The sequence below is a fragment of the Alternaria atra genome, assembly GCF_907166805.1.
Source record: "Alternaria atra isolate CS162 genome assembly, contig: 23, whole genome shotgun sequence".
Classification (NCBI taxonomy): domain Eukaryota; kingdom Fungi; phylum Ascomycota; class Dothideomycetes; order Pleosporales; family Pleosporaceae; genus Alternaria; species Alternaria atra.
The window spans coordinates 21,645-41,597 of record NW_025091321.1 but is presented as its reverse complement, the minus strand read 5'-3'; the positions used below and the strand labels follow the sequence as shown (position 1 = coordinate 41,597).

The following is a 19,953-nucleotide window of genomic DNA, read 5'->3' as shown; positions in this document are numbered from 1 at the left end:
TGTGTTCCTCGAATTGTTATACCTGTGTGTATGCAGTACTCGAAGCCTCGTGTGTATAACATTGTTTCAAGGCTCGTAGAAGCGCGTTGCCTCGTGTGTTGCGACTGCAATACCTTCTGTCTCCCCCTAGCGTTTAGCTGTCGTGTGTGCTAGCTTGCCCCGTGCCCCCAGGGACCTCAGCACCCTACACCAATCGAGAAGCTTTCTACCTGGAAATTACTTGAAGAGTCCGACTTCGATAGAGAGAAGATATCGCACGGCTGGGTGCGGGTATTGTAGACAGAATAGTTAGAAGAGAGTGTATGTGTTGTATTGTTTGTAGCATCCTAGCTCAGCTTATATCGAGGTCATCGCACGGCGTTATTAGTAATGAGGTTCATGTTCCCGCCAGCGCTTGGCCTGCGACAAACGGTCAGAGATATTTGCAAGGCCAAGCACCGCCTTGGAACATCTAGAATAGCAAAAGGAAGATGACTTTGACAATCGGAATGTTCAGGCGAATTCAAAGACACACGTACAGGATTCGTCATTATTTAGAGATGTTCATCAGTGTTGGTCTTGTATGCTGTCTTGTGTGGAAGGGTTACATTTACGCAGAGTAATTAAGTCGAGGCTGATCTTTTGATTTCGCACGTGAGCCATCGGCAAGAGCGAGCGCCGAGCTTGCGCACGGATCACAACGGCACTCTCAGCTCTTAGGGCCTGTGCGCTGACAATGCGTTCACATGGGACCAGACACAGCATCCACAGTATACGCAGCAGAGCTACCGGATGGAGGGAAGATGGTCGCAGACGCATGCCAGCAGGCGCGCCTCCAAAGCTATACACCATAAGATCAACGGTGAGAAGATGGTGCAAAGCACAAACGGAACAGGCATGGATAGCGAGTTGGCGCAAAGAAACCAAGGGCCGAGCAACCTACAGACACACGCAAACGCCTACCAAGAAGGTACCTACTTCCTCTTCAACCGAAGAGTCCCAGACTTCACCAGCCCCCGCTGCGGCTGCGGAGCGAGACGACAGACCGTCGCTCATATCCTTATCCACTGCAGCAAGTATCGGGATCTCCGGAATCGCGTCTTCAGCAGCCTTTCCGGACAGGACAACCTCCGGACCATTCTAAGCACGCCACAGCTAGCCACCAAAGCCGTCGAGTATGTAGAGCAGACGCAGATCCTTGGGCAAAATGGGGATCGTAGACGTGTAGACGACAGTCGAGCGCTGGGGGGAGACTGAAGGTATTGCAGCCGCAAAGCACGAGGCAACCGTGCCTCTACGAGCCTAGAAGTACAGTGTTCAGTTAGTAGAGCCATTGTCTAGATGAGCATGCAGGCACATGTAGATAGTGGTGAGAGGGAGACGGCAGGCAGCTGGTTCGTTAGAATGAAGTGGGGCGGCGCGGATTAACGTCCGCACCGCGTCGGCTGTCTGCCACGCCTGCCAACCGGGCATAGCTGCGGACTGAAAACACGACAACAGCGAGAATTTCACTTTTTGGAATTAACGTAGTACAACGCGCGCAAAACGTCCGCTAGAGACGGCTTTCGACTAGCCAGCACTCAGAAGTAGCGCCCACTGCTGCTGAGGCGCCATGGCGACACCGTGGCCCCGAAGGTCGACCTGGCCGATCCCAATAGACGAGCATGCTACCAACCTCAGCGCTTTCCTTCGCGAGGTGCTATCCTTGATCGAGCGCAACGGAGGCCAGCAGCCTCTGCCGGCAGACATCGTTGGCGACATCATTCGCGGCGCATTGACGTTCGTACTGAAGACGCAGCACTCCCCTGACCTCGGTGGTCTCAGCGACGCGCTCAACGTCGCGCGGACCGAGGCAAGAGCGACAGCAGAAAGCACGGCGCGAACCCTCGACCAAATCAAACAAGAACTCAAGTCCACCGTAGAACTCGTACAACAGTCCGCAACAAAGATACAACAAAATGGCAACATGGCAGAAGAGGCGAGGGCGGCAGCCAAGGACGCCACAGAGGTGGGTAAAGCGACGCTGGAGATTGCGCGAGAGATCAGGAACAAGAGACCACAAGAGCAGGCGAACGGACCAATGAGCTACGCTGCGGCGGCAGCCAGGGAGTCCGTTAGCAGGTACATACAATGCACAAAGTGTCAAACAGCCATCTGCGCAGACGCAGCGTGAGGTCATCATGAATATTAGAGACCCCTTACCGTACAGAGCCTGAGGACTATGAATCCTAGCAACCTCAAAATGCATGTCCAGCGTGCCATCGAGCAAAGTGGCAATGAAAACATAGTCAACGTGAAGATCGTCTCATCTAACCAGCTGAAGAGCGGAGACCTGAGCATCAAGACAGCAAGCAGCAGGGAAGTCGAGGCGCTACGACAGTTCGCGGACGACTGGGCCCACCGCATAGGCAGTGGAACTACAGTGCAGATCCCGACGTTCGGCGTCCTCGCACACGGCATACGCACGAGCACGATGGACATGAGCAAGCTCGACGAGATCAGAGCGCAGATACTGCAGGACAACCGACCGTTCATACCCCAGGCGGAGATAAGACACATAGGCTGGCTTACTAGAGATGCTACCACCAAGACGGCGACAACTATCACCATCGAGTTCACCAAACCAGAAGACGCCAACAAGATCATCGACGAGGGTCTGATCTGGCAAGGTGAGGTTTTCCAGTGCGAGCGATACGAGCGACAGTGCCGAGTGAAGCAGTGCTTCAAGTGCCAAAGATACGGCCACATAGGAACCAAGTGCAAGGCAGCAACAGCATGTGGCCACTGTGCGCAGGAGCACGACACCCGAGACTGCCCATCGAGGGCCGGACAAGCCGTGACCAGGAAATGTGCCGCCTGCCGCGGCGAGCACGAAGCGTGGAGCCGCCAGTGCCCGACCAGGAAAGACGAGATAGCCAAGGCAAGGACCGCGTACGAGATGCGACCGCGCTACCACCCCGTTTCGCAAACAGCCGGACAAAACGTGCAGACTGATATCCCGACGTCTACGATTCAAAGGAGAAGGACTAGTCAACCAGTGGCAGCTACGCAGCCGATGCAGCTACCAGGAACCGATCGCAAACCGGACGAGGACAGAAGAGAACCAACGCTGGAACCACTATCGACCCGTTGGATCAGGAAAATCCATCAACGCAAGCAAACGCGAGCCAAAGACCGCATCGACAGATCATACCTAGCAGGAGAGCTCTAGAATCGACTAGACTCAACACCCGGGCGATGCAGAACAACAGCAGTCACCACATGGAGATCGACTCCGACGATGATGCATGAATAAGCACAACACACTAAGCATACTACAGTACAACGTGCACAAATCAAGAAACATGGTGATGGCGAGCATGCTACGGGACCCCAGGATCCATGAGTACGACATACTGGCCATCCAGGAGCCATGGAGAAACCCCTTCGCGGCGACGACACACCATCCAGCGAAACGCGTCTTCCACCTTTGCTGCCCAGCAGGAAACGAGGCAGGACCCGCCCGGGTATGCTTTTCATCAACAAGAGACTAGACCACAAGAAGTGGCAGTTTAAGGAGCACAGCAGAGACATTTGCTCGCTCACAGTAGAGTTTGGCGACGATCAACAGGAGGAGCAAAACGTGATCATACACAACGTCTATAACCCAGCGAGGCGCAGCGAGGCGACAGTACCGTACTAGTGGATGTCCGCACAATACTGCCGACAATCAATCCAGCGAGCAGATCCTGCTCGGCGACTTTAACTTGCACCACCCATGTGGGGAGGCACAGGCGTGAGGCACATCGACCATGAGTCTGCAGACCTACTGGCGATCATGGAGGACTTCAACCTGGGTAGCACACTACCACCTGGAACCATCACGTACGAAGAAAGAACCTCACGCACAACCATTGATCTTTGTCTGGTGACCGTGGGGTTGGTCGATCAGGTGGTTCGAAGCCAGGTCGACCGGGACCTCGATCACGACTCCGACCACCTGCCTATCAGCACTGTGATAGATATGAGGATACAGCAACTCGATGCAACACCAAAGCGAGACTGGAAACGATTAGATGAGGCCGTCTATAACAAAGCGTTAAAACAAGCCCTGCCGCCACTTCGCAGACCCGCAAATAAGACAGCGCTTGACACGTATGTCCAAGAGATCGTTGGGGCAATTCAAGGGGCCATTGACAAAGCAATACCATACTTAGGCCGTCAGACCGCATCAGGGAAGGCTGGTCGGAAGAGTGCAGAGCAGTGCTCGCAGAAGCAAAGAGACTCAGAGAGTACACAGCCAGCGTCACACAGGCGAGTCGTGGAGGCCTATCGTGCGGCAAGAAACCACAAAGCGAGAACGATCAAGAAAGCACTAAGAAACGCTCACAGAGAACAGGTAGAGCAGGCCGCGAAGTCGCCAGAAGCACTGTGGAGACTCGTCAAATGGGCGAAGACGAGAGAACCCGGCCCCGTGGTCACACCTGCCATCCAACACCCAGAGACACAGCAGGAGGTAACAGATCCGGCGAAGAAAGCAGACATCTTCCGAGATACCTTCTTCCCAGTACCACCGGGGGCAGATCTGGAGGACATAAGAAACGCACACTACGACAATCAGGTGGACATGCCGCCAGTGACAGAGAAAGAGGTGAGAGATGCCATACGGGCAGCATCACCACTCAAAGCACCAGGTCCGGATGGCATCATCAACAAAGCCCTGCAGGCGGGATTAGCCCAGCTTGCAACTCACCTGACGAGGATCTTCAACCAGAGCCTGCACCTAGGATACTGCCCGGCCCACTTTCGCGAGTCGACTACGGTCGTCTTACGCAAGCCGGGCAAAGACGACTACACGGCACCGAAGTCGTACAGGCCCATCGCATTGATGAACACCACAGGCAAAATCATGGACGCAGTCATAGCACGGCGACTCAGCTACCTAGCCGAGACCTATCACGTCCTACCGCCGACACACATGGGCGGCAGGAAGATGCGCTCGACTGAGCACGCTCTTCACGCCGTGACCCATAAGATATACGAAGCATGGAGCCACAACACTGGACGGGTGGCGAGTCTCTTGCTGCTCGATGTCTCCGGAGCCTTCGATAACGTCTCACACACACGCCTGCTTCACGATCTGCGGAAGAGACGAGTAGACGAGAAAACAGTAAAGTGGATCGCAAGCTTCCTCAGCAACAGACACACCAGCATCGCAATCGACGGCTTCCGGTCGATAGCATACCAGATCAACACGGGTATACCCCAGGGCTCGCCGCTATCGCCTATCCTCTACCTCTTCTACAACGCCGATCTGATAGATGAATGCAACCAAGCGCCAGACGCCATGTCCACAGGCTACATTGACGACGTCGGCATCCTTGCGTGGGGCCAGACGACAGAGCAGACATGTGAGACACTGGGCAAAATCCTTGAGAAAGCACAACGATGGGCCAGCACACACGCATCGGTCTTCGCCCCAAACAAGTTCCAACTCACCCACTTTACAAGATCACGCAAGCGCATTAACACAGAGGCCTTAATTCATACCGCGTGGGGCGAGATACGGCCCGAAACAACATGCAAATACCTAGGCTTAACGATGGACGCGAAACTGCACTGGAAGCAACACACCGAGGAGATCAGGCGGAAAGCGACGAAGACAGTGAATGCGCTCAGCTGTCTGGGAGGATCCAACTGGGGCGCTAGCCTCCACGACCTGCGGCGAATATACGAAGGCACAGTGCTCCCGCAGATGATGTATGCATGCTCAGTGTGGTCAAACGCTAGCATAAAGGAAAACTCTACACTAAGAGGATGCTCAACACACTGCAGAGCATACAAGCAAGAGCAGCCAGGGTCATCAGCGGGGCATACAAAGCTACATCAAGAGCGGCACTAGACGTAGAGACATTTCTCCTTCCCATCGAGCAGCAAATATGGAAGCACAACTCATACACTGTCGTCCGCCTACTCTCGAGCAAGAACATCGCAGCCACCTCAGGATTTCAGACAAACACAGCACAGCCGACAGTCCCAGACAAGACTCGCAGACATACCAGCTCCTGGCAGAAGGTTTACAACGACATAACGAGCATGCGAACCCAAGACTTCGACAGGCAAGAGCAGATTCCGTGCTTCCTCACGCCCCTGGAGACAGGGCCCAACCACTACATTGATGCGACCGCTGAGGAAGCACGGGCGCGACACGACAAAGAACACGTAAAGGAAGACAGCCTTAGCATCTACACAGATGGCAGCGGCATCGAAGGCGAAATAGGCTCTGCGGCACTGTGTCCGCTCACACAACAGGCGCGATCCGTACACATGGGTTCAGACATAGAGTCGACGGTATATGCAGCAGAACTACAAGGCATCAGCTTAGCACTGCAGATCGCTCAAGAGTATGCGAGCCGAAACGGTGCGCGACGAGACGTCGCCATATACACAGACAACCAGGCCGCCGTCTGGTCCATCGCCAAGGCGGAGGGACGATCAGGCGCCTACATCCTCGCGGACATCGCGCGACAGGTCAGGAGCTCCAAGACAACGGACGGACAGTGATCGTCCGATGGATACCGGCCCACGTCGGCATACCGGGAACGAGGCCGTCGATAAAGCGGCCAAGGAAGCCACCGGATGGAGAGAAGACGGCCGCAGAAGCTTGCCGGCAGACGCGCCTCCCCAGCTGTTCACTATAAGGTCGACTGTAAAAGATGGTGCAGCATACAAGCCGAACGGGCATGGATAGCAAAGTGGCGCAAGGACACCAAGGGCCGAGCAACCTACAGACACACTCCAACGCCCACCAAGAAAGTACTCCGGCTCCACGAGGGGCTCACTAAGCGGGAGAGCGCGCTGCTGGTGCAGCTGCGGACAGAGAAGATCGGACTCAACGACTTTCTCTTCGCCCGAAGAGTGCCAGACGTCACCAGCCCGCGCTGCGACTGCGGAGCGAGACGACAGACGGTCGCACATATCCTTCTCCACTGCAGCAAGCACAGGCATCTCCGGGACCGTATCTTCGCCAACCTGTCCGGACGAGACAACATCCGGACCATCCTAGGCACGCCACAGCTAGCCACCAAAGCCATCGAGTATGTAGAGCAGACGCAGATCCTTGGGCAAAATGGGGATCGCAGGCGCGAAGACGATAGCTGAGCGCTGGGGGGAGACTGAAGGTATTGCAGACGCAGAACACGAGGCAACCGTGCCTCTACGAGCCTAGAAGTACAGTGTTCAGTTAGTAGAGCCATTATCTAGATGAGCGGACAGGCAAATGTAGATAGTGGTGGGAGGGAAACGGCAGGCCTCTGGGGACAGATGGTTCTTTGGAATGAAGTGGGGCGGCGCGGATCAACGTCCGCACCGCGTCGGCTGTCTGCCAAGCCTGTCAGCCGGGCATAGCTGCTTTTCGCGGCTGCAACCGTGTAGGATCTAATCAAATCAAATCAATCAAATCAATCAATCATAGCTGCGGACTTTGCGGCTGAAACCGAGTAGGAATTAACCAACTAGCCAACTAACAGACGAAGACTTTGGTCTCCTGTAATTCCGCCATAGTGCTTACGATGTAAAGAACCACGTTCCCATTCAAGTATGATTTAGTCTCCTTCGTTTCATTACGTGAGTGTAGCCTTGTCAAGTCTTCTTAAGACCGACACAGTGGGCATACGATACCCAAGGCACAGCCAAGTACGAGCGAGGTGCAGATGCAGTTCATCGATTCCTTCAATGCTTGACCTGTAGCGTTCCGATCGTGCAATGACAGGCAGCACGAGGGTGTTGACGCTTACCTAGTCAGACTACATGGTCAGTACTTGTCTACTGTGGCACGCCTCGCACCTGGTGCTGGCGGTCATCACATGTGGCGCATCATAGCGTGTTACGCTGGTAACGTTATTGCGATTACATTACCCGTTGGTAGCATATCGATTATGGTCATCTTAACACTACGTCGATGACCGCCAGCATTTTATCTACATGGCTAACCTGTCAACGCAGGCATCGTTAGGCGTGGTTGGTAATGACTGGTGGATTCCATGCTCCATGATACACTTCGTGGCCGGTACCGTACACGATTCGTCCCGCGGCGCGCACTGTCTTGCTAAGCTTGTTAACCTGCGTGACTGACATTGAACGATGAGAAGAGCGTCAAGGCCGTCCTTTGCGACCCTGGTAGTTCTCGTTCACATGTGGCACAGTGATGTTGCTGCTCATTGTCGTTATTAGAGTTGTCATTCGGAACGTAGACACCCGGAGTCGCACGAACCGTTCGGCTTGCTGCGGGGTCAGCGAGACGAATCTCGGCATATCAAGATGCGTGATAAGCAGAGACTACTTGGAGCGAACAGCACTGCCACAGCCATAGTTTCGATAACAATTGCTTACCTCCATAAATACGGTCAGCAGTATTACCGTCGTGCCTATCTCTGACCACCTTACGCTACCATGTCAGCGATGGTAAATGTGTCAAAGTCAACCCCGATCGTCGTTATGCTAGCAGCTAGCATTATGCTATTCTCCTGCTTATCACCAAGGACATACATCATACTTTTAAAGTTGATCACTTAACAAGGCTGAATTCTCGACACAGCGGATAGTAAGTACTGTAATGTAGGCTGACACTGTAGTGCAGATTGTTGGCACTTGCTTTACAGATAGCCTTCTATTAGCATAAGCGTACTGTGGGTCAGTGACTATAAAGGTGTCGGTGCGACATGTTTGGAAACCTCGTCTGTGATTATACATCGCTACACTTAAGACTTATTTCTGGCGGGGATCTGCGATGCAACAGGCGACTAACCTTAGCTGCATCCTGGAGGACTACGACTGCTGTCCCTATCCTCCTATTTCAAGCTAGGTGTAACGGCTAGTAACTAGACAAACAACGTTCTTGTGCTGAACGGCTGAGCTGCAACGTGTTAGTAGCGCTAGTTGGCTACTATGTCTTTTGTTAAGACACTAGCGAGAAGGCATGTACTGCGCTAGCTAATATTAGGGAAAGCCTCGCGTGTTTAGTTCCGCGTCTAGTTCCGCATTTCTAGTAGTTCCGCGCTTAACTCTGCATCTACATCCTGCTCTGTCTAGACAGTGAGTATCCTGTGGCCTTCATTTTGCATAGAACTAACATGCTAGTACGGTCGGCGCCGCTTAGCGCCGAATTGTGCTCTTGAGGCCTAGGTCTGTAGTGTTTCTTAGGCTGCTTTACGAGGCATGAGAGCTTTATGGAGGCCCTTTGAGAGCCGAAGCCTATCTTCCTCGACAGCTATCTTGTATAGTTTATACATCTAAAAATCGTGGTATGCACACGGTCGCGTCGGCTGCGAGCGCGGATCATTATGGCCAAGCTAGGAGGTATCATCCTACGGGCTTGTACAATCTCTAGTAACTGCTGTTCCCTATAACGTTACCTCAACGATCTTTGCTGACCTCTCTTAGGGCAACTTAATACGCATATACGAATTATGGAATTAAGTTTTAGTGAACTACCCGGTTTTCCTAACCAGCATCCACACTTCCTGTGCAACAACTGTGTAGCTAACTTACACTCCGAAACTGCTAGCCCGTTCTTAACCTACTTATTGCAATTAGTGCTAACGCGTCGCACAGTCTTAGTGGTGCATTTGAACAAAGATCTCCTCCAGAAATCACTGACAATATCGAGGAGATTACTTGAGTCGCTCGAGTCGTTGGTAGCTTGCCCGTACCTTTACGATATTCTCTATGATCGTCTACTCTACGTAAGTCTCGATCCTAAAGAGCGAGCGGCTCGTTTGCCTTTATCAGCTCTATACCTATGCTTCAGCGCCCATTGCTAAAGAAAAGACTGCTCTTAAGAAAAAAACTGTCCTTTAGGTCAGCTCAAACGGTGGCACGAAAAAGCTCCATGACCGAATGCTAGGCGGGCTTCACAGTATCAATGTTCTACGACTGACTATAGTCATAGGTCAACGCCATGGTCCCTAGTCTTCCCCGTGCGCTTGTTATACTTGTTCACAATTAGAGTTGTAACAGGCTAGTCCTCCTCGAGCGCTATAGCTAAACAGGCACTTGAAGCCCCTTTTCCGGTCGCTTCTTCTGCTCTGAGCTTATCTACATGGCCGCCACCCTACGAGGTAAGAGTAAGTACCTTTGCCACCACTATTTGTACTAAATACTGATCAGGCCTCAGTTAACCCCGTTGTGTCTATAACCTTAACAAAATACCAATCACGACGACTCCGTCGTGCGTCGCTGCGTCGTGCTCCGGACTACGGTCTTGCTTCCGTTGTTGGGATACAGGTGACCATACTGATAGCAGTGCAGCGTACCCGAAATATCGATCAAGAGCGCTTATTGCTCTCTACCCAGGTGAGCGATCCATGAGGCTGTATATCTCTTTGCGGGACTGTGCTCAAGCAGAGCGTGGAGGCATTGACCTCGTTTTTGCAACTTGATTTCTGCTGATCCAAGCTTTACAGGGATCAGTTCTATTGTGTTTCAAACACAGACCCGACGAAACTTCCGCGACTATTGACAGTCAAGTAAGCGATCACTCCGTTTATTGCATGTAAGTATAGCGACGTTCAAAGGTCGATCGCGCCGTGGATTACCCTCAGAGCTTGCCAGAGTAGCCGCTTGCTGTTACGCTGACATTTTACGATCTAGAACACTCGCCGCCTAAACGTGTGCCACTCATTCACACTTCCCAAAGCGTCGATAAGCGGCTAAAACATGACTTGAAACTATCGTTCGATACCTCCAAGGTTGGAGTAGCGGGAAAGTCAGCCCAAACACTAGGCAATAGACATCTACGATCCTGTGAATGACAACCTTCGCCCTACAATCCTACCTCTGTCAAGCTAAATAAAGATCCTCGAGGTCCGCAAGGGACAGTAAGTCTTATTTTGGCCCCCGATGATCATTCGAAATACATCAAGGCTATGAGAATAAGCTTGAAGGCTGACCGACAAACCCTTATACCTCATTCGGATGACGCTGAGGCGCGTATCTACAATCCGTCGTGTTCCATGGAAGTGTGTGTCAGTGAGTCTCGCTAACGCCAATCAGCCTTTGTGCCCTCAAATCTTTTCAGCGCACAATCTATACTAGGGACGCACCAGCTAACGTTGAAGAAGTTGTAATCTGAATGGAGCTTCTGAGCTCGTGTAGCGCCTCAAGCAGCTCGCTAAGTGGTTTCAAGCGCGCTCCCACTCTGACCGTTATGGCTAAATCAGATAAGCCTTTCTGGTTTACGTTGCTCCGTGCTCCCAAGGCCCCCTGTTGTTTGATTTCTAGCCACTTATATCGCGTAGCGTATCGCGTGGCATATCGCGTCGTATGCCGCGTCGCATGTCGCGTCGCGTGTCCCGCAATATCACATATGCACCCTTCTTCACCATTTATCCTAGTCTTTACCACGGCTTCTTCTGTAGAAACTCAGGCGCGATGGGGCAGAACTATTTCGAAAACTCGTCGTTTACGTAGGCGAGCCCCATTGCTTCTTAGTCTGTCAACCCTGCGGTGTTGCCCTACCCCTTCACTAGTTTTCGCATTGGCCGTTGGTGGTCCGAGCTTTCGGTCGCCCAGACTTTTGGATGTTCGGCTCAGGCGCAAAGACTGTTGACAACCTCACTCTTCCTCATCATTATACCATACAACTTTCGCACTTCGTCTATTGGAGCAGCACTACTGTTGGCAACGCATCGATTCTCCCCGTTACTCTTGGACTACTTAGGGTCACACCTCCTGTGCTTTCTCAGCTGCATTGTTTCGTGCACGACCTACAGTCATGGCGCTCAGCATCATTAAGCAGCGCATCGCCTATTATGGCGGAGACGATCTGATCGCCGCACTGCCGGCCCACAATTTGATGAGTTGGGTACTTCATCCTGCAGCAACACCGCCGACAGCGCTTGTGATTGGTACCTACGACGGACGCGACATCCTTGCCTTCATGAAAAGCTTCGGCGGCAGCCCACGCAAGGTGCAATATTGCTTCAAGCCAGCCAATCGTCGGCTCAATGCATCCACAGCACAACTTCTTACGCTAGACGAGGTGGTGAAATTGCCACTCAATGTGCCGTTCAGGTACAGCGCCGACACCTCTGAGCCGGGGAAGAGCAACTTCGATATCGTCATTCAATGGTACTTCATGGGCAAAATCGAGCCCGAAATTGACTATGTCATGTATTGTCGGCGACTCTACAACGCACTGGAGAAAATTGATGCAGAGAAACGTGCTGAGAAGGAATCTGAAAGGCCAGAACCTGAAGAACCTAGGGGCGCGCAAGATCAACGTTCAGGTCACCGCGGCCATCCTGGTATAGAGGTAGGGATAACCGGATAGCTTGTTACCCCAGTAAAAAGCCCAGTAAAAAGCCCGTTCGTCAGCACGAGCGACAATGAGCATTCTGATCTGGACAAGCTGCACATTTACTTGGATTCACATGGCGCGCTTTACTTGCTGAAAAAACCTACCCGACCCAGACGATGTTCAGTTCGTGAACCAGGACTTGTTTCTCGATGCCCAGCCAAGAAAGCCCTTTATAGGCCACCATAAAGAACACGGCAACGACATCTATGCGTATATGCGAAAGTTACGCAAATTCCACAAGATCGAATTCTATATCGAAGATAAGCGCGCACCTTCAAAGACAGCCATCCGCTCTGAAGACGTCGCTAAACAGCGTATCCTACACCCATTTGACAAAACCTTCCCAAAAGGTACTCACACCATCGGCCAAGACGAGAAAGCCCGACTCACACTTATGGTAAAGTGGTACTTCATTGCAGTCGGAATAGCAAAGGATTGTGTGCTCAGAGAAACGAAGGCTTATCCTGAGCGCTTGCGGAGCGCGCTTGAATACATTGCTAAGCGGATGGGGGCTGCATCCGTCAGAGCACCCCTCGTTGGGTACGAACGGCAAACTGAGCCTAAGACTACATCGGAAGAGGTAAGCCCAACCACCGATGAAAGTCATATCCAATTCACACTCGCTGAGGTTACACCCAATCCTTTATCATCGCCCATCACATCTAGAATCGCTCATCCGCACCCGTCAATTGCTCACGCGGAGCAACTGAATAATCCCTCCAACGCCGTCGATGCTCCAGAATTGCGAGGCACAAAACGCACCGCCGAGGATGCAGAGTTCGAAGACCTCGCCGAGATAGTCTCTCAAGTACTTACTGAGGATCGGAACCTCACGGATCAAATCAACGACATCGACAAGCAGATTGAGCAGTTGCAGACGCAAAGTAGGGACTTAGTAGAGAAGAGGAGGGATGCGAAGAGGAGGTTCATGAGGCAGACTTTGGCGATTGTATCGAGGACGGATCGATAGAGGTATTGAGACTAGTTTTGGAGTCTGCCGCTCAATACTCCTACGTCTGCTACGTCCCGTCACTCTGGACATACCGATGTAATTTAACGTCAGCTCAATCTCATGTCTGTTTGCTTTTCGAATACCAGTGCGGCGCTACTTTCACGGTCGAGAGCAGTTAGCAACATACTGGGAACGTCCGATTGGAATCGCATGGAATTCCGGCCGCCAGACAGTGAACATAATTTGCACGATGCCTTCAAGTCTTGCGCGTACAAGAGACTCACCCTCGGTACTGTTTACGATGAGCCACCACAACAACATGTGAAGGCCTTTGAGAGGCACTGCAAAGAGCTCGTTGCGAAGAAGTACAGGCTGCAGGACTGGAACCGGTATATTATACATGATTAGACTTACAGTTTTTCAGGTCACTGTATGTTCTTTTGTATTCGCGGCTGTCGATTCTCTCGCCTGATGGTGGTCTTAGGCGGATTACGTTAGCCCTGGTCTGCAATACCCAACGACGCTGAAAGCTACTATATCCGGGTCTAATGCTTATGGAGCGTAGAACCCGCTGAGCAAGCGCTTGCGTGGGATCATGGTCGGGCAGTGAGATGGAAGCGGCAATGGCATGAAAACGCTGCCACTGGTATAGGCTTCATGGTGGACACCATGGTCGCCGGCCATAAGCAACAGACAACAAAGCGTCCCAATGGCATGGGATCACAACACCTACAACCCCAACCGCCACCGGATCCAAAACAGTGGCCGTTCCCGCGTCTAGGGTAAAGCCCAATCTAGCTCTCGACAATTCGTGTTGTTGTTGCAGGTGCGGAGTTGCTTGAGTTCCTGGTTCGTGCCAGTTGTTTTTGTGCGGACGTGCGGCCAGGCATTCTTAAACAGCTAGCTGCCAAGAACGGTCTACTGAATCACTCTTGCCGAATCGCCGGCTACGGCACCGTTGCATCGCGCAACCAAGTTCCCTTCTTTATTTACAATACACACAGATTCCAATGCCCGAAGCACATTGCCAAGGGGCCGTGTAAGCCTTCCCATGTGGAAATAGGTCAGTGGGTGCTAAGATACTCACTAGTTATTCACAACCGCTCGCCGACTAGCTTAGACAGCTGTTGAAGCCCTGCTATACTATCCCATAGTTCGTGGTGGTTCAGGCGTGCTGCAGCAGTAGGACGCCGTACACCAAGAGCCTTGACGCATCCATTATATGTTCATCGACTACAATATAAGTCACATAGTTAAGAGCTACCTTCGATGCAGGGTTTGTTTCAAAGGCGCAGGCTTACGCCTCTTCATCCATATCTCTCTTCGACAAGACCTCCGCACAGCTCTCAAATGCTTTACCAACCGAAGCCTGAATTGCCTCTCTTACATTTCGGAACAGCTTGGTTCTCTAGGCGCCTACACGATGAAGTCATGTTTGCTGCTTTTCCTCGCAGGTTTCAGCTCAGTAGCTTTGGCCAACATCGGAACCGCAACGGGAGAAAGCCAAGCCCATGCCGCGGACAGCATACCAAACATCGGTGAAGTCAACATCGCCATTGACAACGCGCAGGTCGCGCAGGATCCCTTGACGATGGGTGCGATGCCCCCAAGCGATGTTGATGACGCGTCTCGCCATCGACGGGAGAAGCTACAGCTACTGAAAAGAATGGATAAGAAGAGCGGCAGATGGGGAACGAGCCATCCGCGTTACAGGCTCCTCGAAGCGTTGTGGGCGTATACCAAATATCGCGAAAGTCACATGGCTGAGCTGGACCGATGGCGAAGCTTGTACAAGAGCGTCGGCAAGCAGCAGAAGAAGGTCGGCTGAGCATGAATGTCGTCACGATAATCGCTGACTGGAACAGACGTTAGAAAAGGTAGTTGGCTACACAAAGAGGCTTGATGAGGTTGAGGAACTTATCCTTGTGAATGCAGCCGTCTCTAAGAGCATGGCTGTTCACGCTATGAAGTTCTATGGTATCCATCATGCGGAGCTGGATGAACACATAAAGCAGGCCGAGAAAGACAAGAGGCAACCTGACACATACGCCAGGGCGCAAACGCTTAAGCATTACGTACGAGACTGGGCCGACGAAGGTCTGAAGGAGAGGAACGAGGCTTTTCCATGCATCTTGAGCACTTTGAGCGACATCAAGGTGCAGTCATCAGAGACCGCATCTCTCAAAGTACTACTTCCAGGCTCTGGTGTCGGTAGGCTAGGTCATGACGTAGCTAATCTTGGTGGTACGCATGCTCAGCACAGTTCGCAGAACCACTGTTGACGTTAACGCAGGCTTCGAGGTGACGATCAATGAATGGTCAATGTTCATGAACGTTGGCTATCATTACATGGAAGCGCAAAAGGATGCGAACGCGGTTACCATACATCCTTTTATCGACAGAATGTCGCACCACGCCACGAGAGCTGATATGATACGAAGCGTTGCGGTACCCGATGTTGCGCCCAATCCTGACGTACTCCTCGTCGAGGGTGATTTCAACACCGCATTCAAAGATCAACCAGGCCACTTTGACATTATCATCACTCATTTCTTCATCGACACAGCTCGTAACCTCATGGCGTATTTTGATACCATACAAAGGCTTTTGAAGCCTGGTGGTAGGTGGATTAACTTCGGTCCACTTCTCTACGGTACTGGGCCCTTTGTGCAACTGAGCCTTTCGGAGATTATCGATGTTGTAGAGGAGATGGGTTTCGAGTTCGAAGATTTGGGTAATAAGTGCGGCGAGCTGACATTCGAAGGCAAGAAGGTTCGGAGCAAAGAAGCGGAATACGGATTCAACCAGAGAGCGTTGACGAGATATGCATACCTAGCGCAGGTGTGGATAGTGAGGAAGGCATAAGCTCTCACATCAATTCCCGCTATACCCGACATAACGCGCAAGGTAGTAAGATGCGCTATGCGGTTCACGACCGCTTTGCCTCCGGTTTTGTGTTTATCATACCTTCTTAAACACGACTGGAATTTGCTTAATCCTCCTAAAATCCAGAACGTCCTCTAGATCAGGAATAGAAACAGGTTAAAGGCCACAGTCGCAATCGTCACGCCGTTGGAGTTAACGAACGCTTATCACGTCTTGACCCACTGCGTATTTGCCCGCCCACCAGACATCGTTATAGGCAATACGTGCATCGATGATATCAGCCCGTTGTGGGACGTCTAGTTTCTTAGCCCAGGTGCCATCATCCTGGCACCAGGCTAAGTGTGTGCCCGACTGTTGGTCGGTAAGTGCGAGATAACCGACGATATCGCAGCAATCTTCGCGCCGCACAATGAGCACAAGCTGCCCATTGACAACCTCGCGGCCAACCATAGTTTGACCGTGCTCACGGTCATAAGGCATAATTGTCCACAGGGCGCATTTGCGCGGCTCATTGGTGTCAATGGAGGTTGTATTGATCGTTACGAGGATGAGTGCTTTAGACGCCAACTCCGTGGTGGGGGTGTCCCTCAGTAGCTCACCGATTTTGTCAACGATATTATAGACAGTCATCCCATCGTGCCATCCAGTGATTGTGGGGGCCCACAGTTCTAGGGTTTTTTCAATATCGTTCATCTGTGCTGCTTCCACCGACACTATGCCATCAACTTGCTGCACGAGCGCAGGGTCGCCAGCGAGCTGAACATGGGTGTTCGGCTGGCGCAAGCAGATTTTGACGTGTCGTAAAGTGTCAGCTCGTCCAGAAAACAGGGGCGTTCCGGTAAAATCAGCACCGTGCCGCGCGTTGCTTTGAGTGTGCGACGAAGCGTACTCCAAGAAATCCAGGTCAACGGAGTTCAGCAGCGAGTTGGTATTTGCCTGGAAGGTGAACAGGCGCACGTTGTTTTCTGACGCGAAGCGGATCTGAGCCAGCACCTTTTGCAATGCTACAGCATAGCTATCGTTCTTGTCGTATGCATAGCTGATGTTGCACATAGACGCCCAGCAAGCAACGCGATCAGCCTCAAAGTAAGCCTCACGTGTTGACGTCGTAAACGCATTCAACATCACACTCAGGCGGTTTTTGAAGGCAGCAGGTGAGTTGTTTGGTCGTGGTGTGCGCAGTTGAAACTGTTCATGTACAGGCGTCTTCTTCTGCAAGACTTCGGGTATTGATTGAGCAGGATTTGTCCTGAGCCCAAAGACACGGTCCCCACCAAGGGACGGAAAGAGAGTCTGGAAGGAAAGGCTGGAGTCATCCTCAAGCTTCTCGTCTGGCGACACAAATGCAAGCTCGTCGGGAAAGAGTCGCTTCACCAAGTTGAACTTGCGCGGTAACTCGCCCCGTGAGAAGCCAAGCTTTATAGCCGCGAATGCGCCTTGGCTGTGCTTGTATATGGTAGACAGAGTCACCGCATGTATTACGGAGTATTTGACGTCGTGTAGAATAGTCGAGCTGCCTTCAAGGCTAACGTCCAGCGTAACAGCCATTGCCCATTCTTGGAACGTCCAAGCACGACGAAAGTATGTCGAGGCCGGAAGGGTTTGCTCAAATTCTTCGATGAGGGAGTAGAGTTCTTGGCAGCATTTTGATAGCTGATTTCCTGGTAAAGAATCCTCGTTCTTGATAAAAGCCTCTTTATGCAGATTTATGACATCGGCCCTGTTTGCCATGGATGTGAGCAGCTCAAACGCCCCCTCATCGGACTTGGGGAAAAGCACTGCAACGGCATTGGCTTCGCCGTATAGTCGGCCCATTTGTGATATTTGCTGCTTTTTGTCGTTTTCGTCGTCTTGGTTGATTGACATAGCGTCTAGCCAGATGTGCTCGTCTGTCCTGGCGAGGCTCATTATCTCGCGAAACTTCTGGGCGTCCTGCATCGGCGTCAGGAACGAGGATTTACATTTGGCGCAATACATTTGTAGCTTGGTTGTTTGTCCCCAGACATATGAGATCGCCTTGTAACCCGCGTCGTGTTGGCGTGCGCTTGCGGATAAGCCCTTGGACCGCAATGCCCTGGGCAGTCCCACGATGATATGGACGCGTCGGCCATCCTCGCAGATGAAGGCAAATCGGTCTGAACAGCGGCGGCAGGACTGAAATGGAATGGCAGCGTTCGTCGCGGTGTTGGATATGGTAGGCCGGGCTGCCGCGGTGGTGGATCTGGGAAGCGGGGCTGTCGCAACGGAACCCACTCTGTTCGCAGCAGGGATGAAAGGCAACGCCTCGGCTTCAGCTTGAACTTTCCAACACATGTTGAAGGTGGCACACGACTGTGATTGCAAAACTTCAAAGGAAGTCCTCGTTCTTACAAGGTCGGCTCGCGACTTCTAAGGACCATTGATGAGTCTGGATCGTTCGTGTTTGTGATGGATGAGAACTAGCAGTTGCCTTGGCCCGTCGCGTTCAGCTCGACGGTACTATGCATGATCAGCCGATGAGCCGGCTCACCCGATGAGCCGCCCCACCATAATCACAAATCCATTCACCCTCCCTCCAGCCCACCATAACTCCACCAATATGGACCCAATTCAAGCTGCGATTGAAGCAATCGAATCGCGCGCTCCTGGTGCATCTTTTTCATACAGAAAAGTCGCAGAACAGTTCAATATTAGCCGCGCAACGCTATCTCGCCAGCATCAAGGAGTAACGCGCTCAAATGCAGGGGAAGCTCAACAACGCCGAAAACTCAACCAGGAACAAGAATCTGAGCTTGTAAAATATATAGAAGCTCTAACAAAGCGAGGGCTACCCCCTACAAGGGAGATAATACAAAATTTCGCTGGTATAGTGGCGAAAAAGAAGGTGGGGCACTGCTGGGTTTCAAGGTTTCTAAAAAGAAATCATGCCCACTGTGACGGGCTAGAGCCCTTTGCTCTCTTATCCTCGTCTATGACCTCGGTTTTCTCCTTCTTCGGCCCGATAGGCGCTCGGACGTTATCGGCCAATAGTTCTTCCAGCTCTACACCTAAGTATATATAGATAGCTACGTAGCCTAGAGCTTAGCTCTCTATCGAATACAACTCCAGTATACCTGTGCGATAGCTCCCTGAGCGTAGCCCCTTACACCCACCTTACATTAAAATAGACTACTAGGATAGACTAGGTACGCCACAAAGCTAATTCAAAGTACAAGTATAGCTTATACTTTAATCTGCTCTATTAAAAGATGCTGGAGTACGAAGTTGAGCTAGAGAACGAGTGTGAGGGGTAGTTATAGGCAATAGTATTTGCTTCACACTACAAGAGAATAGTGGGGGAAAGCTCTGTATTACTACACTAGGTGGGGAGGTCGTGAGAATAATTCTTGCCCCTCTGCTAACGCGCGGGGCGCAGCTTATAAGCAGGTTTGGAGGCCAAGGCGATTACGAGAAAAGCAAACATGTTGAGACCATAATCGTCCCCCTCGTTCAGCCTCTGTTATCCCGTGTTACAACGAGTATAATATAGATGAAAAGGGGTTCCTTATTAGCATTACAGGACGCTCCAAAAGAGTCTTTTCTAAGGCAATATAGGCTAGAAAAGAGGTTACTGCTGCGCTGCAAGATAGCTCTAAGGAATAGATAACAGTCCTAGCTTGTGTTAGTGCTAATAGAGTAGCAATGTAAGGGGCTACGCTCGGGGAGCTATCGCACAGGTATACTGGAGTTGTATTCGATAGAGAAGAGAACTACAGGTAGCTAGGGTTCTGAAGGTCGTTCAGGGGGCGGCGGCTCGGGATAACCTTCTGCCGGGCTCGCT

The 19,953-nt window shown here is 51.8% G+C and overlaps 3 protein-coding genes across 3 annotated transcripts; 2 read left to right on the top strand and 1 right to left on the bottom strand.

Annotated features, from left to right (window-relative positions):
• Window positions 1–11,731: 11,731 nt before the first annotated feature.
• Window positions 11,732–13,286, top strand: ALTATR162_LOCUS3612 (uncharacterized protein; the record flags this gene model as incomplete). The annotated part of the gene is made up of 2 exons (XM_043311220.1): window positions 11,732–12,271; window positions 12,441–13,286. 2 exons carry the CDS (start codon window positions 11,732–11,734, stop codon window positions 13,284–13,286), a joined length of 1,386 nt encoding a protein of 461 aa, XP_043167155.1.
• A 1,405-nt stretch (window positions 13,287–14,691) lies between these two features.
• ALTATR162_LOCUS3611 (uncharacterized protein) lies at window positions 14,692–16,133 on the top strand (the record flags this gene model as incomplete). Its single annotated transcript, XM_043311219.1, has 3 exons — window positions 14,692–15,087; window positions 15,134–15,512; window positions 15,562–16,133. 3 exons carry the CDS (start codon window positions 14,692–14,694, stop codon window positions 16,131–16,133), a joined length of 1,347 nt encoding a protein of 448 aa, XP_043167154.1.
• A 213-nt stretch (window positions 16,134–16,346) lies between these two features.
• ALTATR162_LOCUS3610 (uncharacterized protein) lies at window positions 16,347–18,467 on the bottom strand (the record flags this gene model as incomplete). The annotated part of the gene is made up of 1 exon (XM_043311218.1): window positions 16,347–18,467. One exon carries the CDS (start codon window positions 18,465–18,467, stop codon window positions 16,347–16,349), a length of 2,121 nt encoding a protein of 706 aa, XP_043167153.1.
• Window positions 18,468–19,953: the final 1,486 nt, after the last annotated feature.